This window comes from Coregonus lavaretus, assembly GCF_964263955.1.
Source record: "Coregonus lavaretus genome assembly, chromosome: 33".
Lineage (NCBI taxonomy): Eukaryota > Metazoa > Chordata > Actinopteri > Salmoniformes > Salmonidae > Coregonus > Coregonus lavaretus.
This window is the reverse complement of record NC_140020.1, coordinates 16218042-16222895: the sequence shown is the minus strand read 5'-3', so window position 1 is coordinate 16222895 and position 4854 is coordinate 16218042. Positions and strand designations below refer to the sequence as shown.

General features: G+C 42.9%; 1 protein-coding gene across 1 annotated transcript; it reads right to left on the bottom strand.

Annotated features, from left to right (window-relative positions):
- Window positions 1–1891: 1891 nt before the first annotated feature.
- Window positions 1892–4454, bottom strand: LOC311108369 (exocyst complex component 8-like). Its single transcript, XM_084151004.1, has one exon. The coding sequence runs from the start codon at window positions 4337–4339 to the stop codon at window positions 2270–2272; it is 2070 nt and encodes a 689-aa protein (XP_084007130.1). The 5' UTR covers window positions 4340–4454; the 3' UTR covers window positions 1892–2269.
- Window positions 4455–4854: the final 400 nt, after the last annotated feature.

Genomic DNA, 4854 nt, shown 5'->3' with positions numbered 1-4854 from the left:
CATGTCTATAAAACGCTTCTCACATAGAACGCAAGAGCAGCGATCAATGAAAACAGACCAGCGCTATTAGATACCGACAGCTCCCTTGCCCGTTTTACGCAGGCGCGCGCGAAGGGGAATTGTTGGCGTTGTAGTCTGAGTGGATGGGTTCTGCAACTGCAGCTTCGCAATAACAATTTCACTTTTATCAACAACAAAAATCTACAACACCCTTAATCCCAGTGAGGAGCCCCAACCTTTTGTGAAAAATATGGTCATTGTAGGCTATTTACACCTCTGTGATACTAAACTTGTTGTGAACCAGTAGGCTATCTAAACCATATGGGTAGCAGACGCATCTGCCTGCACACTTCATAGGCTATTGAATGTGCAATGCATGTTGGTGGTGATTTAATTTCATTTAGATTTTCAACCTAATAATTTAATGAAATGCTGGATGCATATTCTGAAAATGTGGCACATTTTCCCAGAACGTTTCCCTTTTCCTACTGATATGTAGGTCGAGCTATATCTATCCATGATTCACATTGTCCTTGCCAAATTGGTTGGCATCACTGTGAGCACACTGTCATTGAAATGTCCTGTCAGGCATAATTAACCAGTCAGGACAAGATTATGTGTGTCCCTGGCCCTGATGTGTGCAATGCAGGTTTGGAATAATTGACATCCACTGTGGCAGTTTATAAATCAATTGGTCTCAGATGATCTGAGATCCAGTCAAAGGGCTGTCATATCAGGAGTCTAATTGCTTCATACAATTGGAAAAAGGCCACATGAACAATTGATAACTCATGCTTTGTATAACACAATCCCAAATTAGACTATCAACAGTTTTACTATAGGCTATCTTTGATTGAATGATTTCAAGATTAATTTTTGATTCCAATGATGCAGGAAATATGCTTGCTGTCAAGACTCTGGATGCCAGAATTCCTTTCTCCGGAAAAAATGTCAATAATATCCATAGCAGTTCTTTCAAATGGAAAATAATTGGCTCTCGAGGAGCTTTGTCACACAAAATAATATTTATCACCTTACCCTCTGTTATGTCTTTACTATGTGAATTGAGTTTGTTACAATAAGTTTCAATGTTTTATTTGGTTTTGTCAAAATGAACCACTCAGCAAGTGGCTGAAGACCATTCTAGAAAAATCTGCACTCCTGGTTCCCTTTCTCAGAACTGCAGTTAGACGATTTGAAGGGGTGACATGAGGTCAGGTTATCTCCAAAAGCAAGCTTCACTGGCATAGCTTAATCCCTGTCGATAGTTCAAGGGCCCTTTGTGAATATTTGATCAATATGTTCTATGTACTCTAAGAATGTAAAAATAAAAGGAAGAAAATAAATAAAATGAATATTTAATCTACCCTCCCATTGTGCTTAATGTTAAGGACTATGGGCTTTTATCTGAAACTCAGTTGTTTTTCAACCCGCCAACACACCTGTCCAAGGCAGGGCACAAATGTCAACCAATAGTTGAAATATTTTGAATATCCAATCCATTAAGAAAATCCAGAGATGTACTGTGAATTTTGACACCATGTTACAAGGCTAGAATCAGTTATGATGGAAAACATTGAAAATAAAAACCATATTTTATCCAGAAATAACAAAATGTCTTTTTGAGGCTTTGTTCTGAAAATCTTCACTGGGGATATGAAAAAGGTTGTATAAGAAGATTATAGTGTCAAAAAATCCCCTGCCCTCTTGATCTATTTTTTATCATAACACTCAATCCTAGGGTCAAAAGCTACGTATATTTTTAAGTCAAAATCCTTTTTCACCATTTGGTTCAGTAATCCTTAGAATTTCCATTGTCTTGCAGAAAGTTAATCAAACATTATCAAAAAGTATATTAAATAGTTTTTTCAATAACTGGACAAAGTTGTTATAATGCATACACTTTTTATTTTTTGAGATAATTTGTGTGATACCATAACATTTTTCAGAGGCGCATTCGTACAAATCAATAACATTCCTAACTGCATTAAGTTAATACATTACTTTATGAATCAGTCATCCTATTCCAGTTAGCCTACAATTTGTAATGCTATATCATCAAGCATAGGAAAAATAAGTGAAATTCTAAATCACAAACTATATCGATGTCATTGTCTTCAACATCACATTCAACAGAAAGAATCATCACGGAATAACCTATAAGACATGGCAGAATAAAGATTTAATAAGTTCTGGCCAAATATTTGAAGTTCAACACTGGCATCAATACAACAAAAAGTGTTGTTCACAACAGGTTATCATTCACCCCCTAGACCTGAGACATAGTGCTATCAGGATTGACACGAATGGGCCGTGCACTTTTTCTCAAGTCCTGTAATTGCTTAGCAGGTTTCCCCACTCCTTCCTCAAACCTCTTTTCCACCACAGGGAGGACAGTATCGTGCAGGAAGGAGGCATTTTGGAGAATGAAAGCTTTCTTCTCTGCCTCCTGTTCACACCGCAGGCTGTAATCGACATGCTGCACAGCCACAAGGATGATCTCCCTCAGGCTCTCCAGCAGTACCATGTGCAGCTCTGGGAAGTAGAGCTTCAGTCCCTCCTCCAGGAAAGCCATCATCTGTTTGGTGAAGGCCACGATGGTGTAGCTGAGGTTGACCCAGCAGTCGTCTCCTGTATACTGATTGAAGCTGCTCATGCCACAACTGCGCATCTCCTCCTTCAGCTTGGTCAGAGCCTCTGGAGTCATTAGGTTCATCTTCCTCCACATCTCCTCAGAGTTGCGGTGCTTGGTGGCCTCAATGATGATCTCCTTGTAGCTCTGCAGGGCTGCCTTGATGTCTTTGACCAGGAGGGACTGCAGCGTGAAGGTGAGGTCCAGGCCGATTTCACTGAGCTGCTTGCAGTGCTCCTTGGCCACCTTGACACACTCAGCGGCAGTGGAGAGGCTCTCCTTGCTGTCAAACACCTGCCCACTGAAGGCATCCACAAACGTCTTCATGGATGAGCGTGACCAGACCACAAATGCCGAGTAGCAGCCTGTGTTACCGGCAAAGTCCATCTCAAACTCTTTGGCCGTCTCCAGCAGGCTAGTGAAGAAGATGTTGCAGAGCTTGTGTATGTAGAGCAGAGTAGCCCCCTCAATGCGCAGCTGGCGGATGGCGGTCTGCACAGCAGCGGCTCGGTTCTTCAGGAAGAGCTCACAGGCCTTGGTGGACTGCCCCAGCCGGATTAACTGAGACACGGCCCGACGGGTCGCTTTGGGTCCCCCACGGAGGGAACGGTCAGGAGAGAGCTCAAACACCAGCACCTCTGTCAGCTGTCGGACACGCTCATCCACCTTCACCCTGAGCTCCTTCACCCTCGGACTGACAGGCTGGTCCTTCAGGTACTCATTCAGCTTGTCCAGGAGGTCCACGGCACCTTCAAAGTCCCGCTGGGCAATGCACACGTCCAGGTCTTCGGGAAGCTCCTGGATCCACTCCAAGCCCAGATCCACTGCCTCCTCTGAGTCAAAAGGGTTGGTCTCTTCGTCATCAAAAGGGTTGGTTGAGACCAAGGCCTCTGGTCTCACAGGTGAATTGGGAACCTCTACCTCTTCTGTCTTGTGTTTTTCCTTAGTCACTTTATTTTTCTTTGTCTCATCAAGGATCTCCAGCCACTCCTTTTTAATCTTGCTGTTCTCTGCCTGAAATATGCGGCTTTCAGGGAACATCAGGATTTTGAACATGTCCTTCATTGGGGGGTGGTCCTTCACGTTGACGATTGCAAAGCTCTCCAGATCATACAGTGCATTGTATTTGTACTTCACTGTACCGTGGCGATTCGCTAACCAGGTGGCAATGAGAAGGCAATCATTCATCAGGAAGGCATGCACTTTTTGAAGTTGTGCCATGTTGTCCACATCATATTCAACCAGGTCGCCATTGTACACTAAATACCTGCCTGGGGTGTCCATAATGTTTTTGCACCCCTCTACTTTCTCAAGCAGTGTAGTCAGTGTTCTCTGTTTCACTTCCTCTGTCTCTTTGGGGAATGCCGCCAGCATCTCCTTTGCCGTTTCATCCTTATCTGTTGAGAGCAAAGACTGGGTAATGCTCTCCATGATACTTTTCTGCTCTGTCAAAATATGACTCAGTTGGTACATCTCACTCTCCAGGTACGAAATCTCTTTGGCAGTTTCGATGAACTGTCTGTAATTCTTGTAGACATTTTTCTTCAGGTTTTGAGCCGTTTCATCTGCTAGGGTCTGTATTTTTTGACGATGTTCCTGCAAATCTCTGTCGCCATCAGACTGTTGTGAGAGATGCTTGACATAATTTTGCGGGTCGAAATTAGCTGATTCCAATTGCTTGCGCAGTCTGTTCGCCTGGTCTGTCATCTCCAACGTTATAAATTGTATTCTTCAGATTAAAAACATGTGCTAGAACAGTAATAATAGCCAGAAATAGGTGAGAACGACTGCCGACCGGCTTGTTTTTTTTTTTAGCCGCACAGTGCTAACAGTCAGGAAGAGGAAATAGGTTAACACCCAAAACGTCACGAGCCGTCCGGAGACTAGGTGGCCAACAAAATATGTAGTTTGGGCAAAGATGTTCGATTATATTGACAAGATAGTCGCGTGATCGCTCTAACAATGGAAATACATGTCCTTAAAGATGGAAGGCAGACAGGAGGTTGTGAGATCAGGTGGGACCATTATAGCTAATGAGAGGGCAGATACTCACGTGTACAATAGGCACAACTCCGATATAAAGTTTATTTTTTTGTTGTTGACCAAATTCGACACTCTCATTGACCTCCATACAAAAAATCTTCACTTGGTGTTATTTTCGTGGACAGATTTTGGGCAGAGTATACAATCTCGCTTCACCTATTCCTCTCTGGTATGGTTTA

Bases quoted from the DNA above. Each gene is read 5' to 3' on its own strand.
- LOC311108369 (XM_084151004.1), bottom strand. From the start codon at position 4,339: ATGACAGACCAGGCGAACAGACTGCGCAAGCAATTGGAATCAGCTAAT.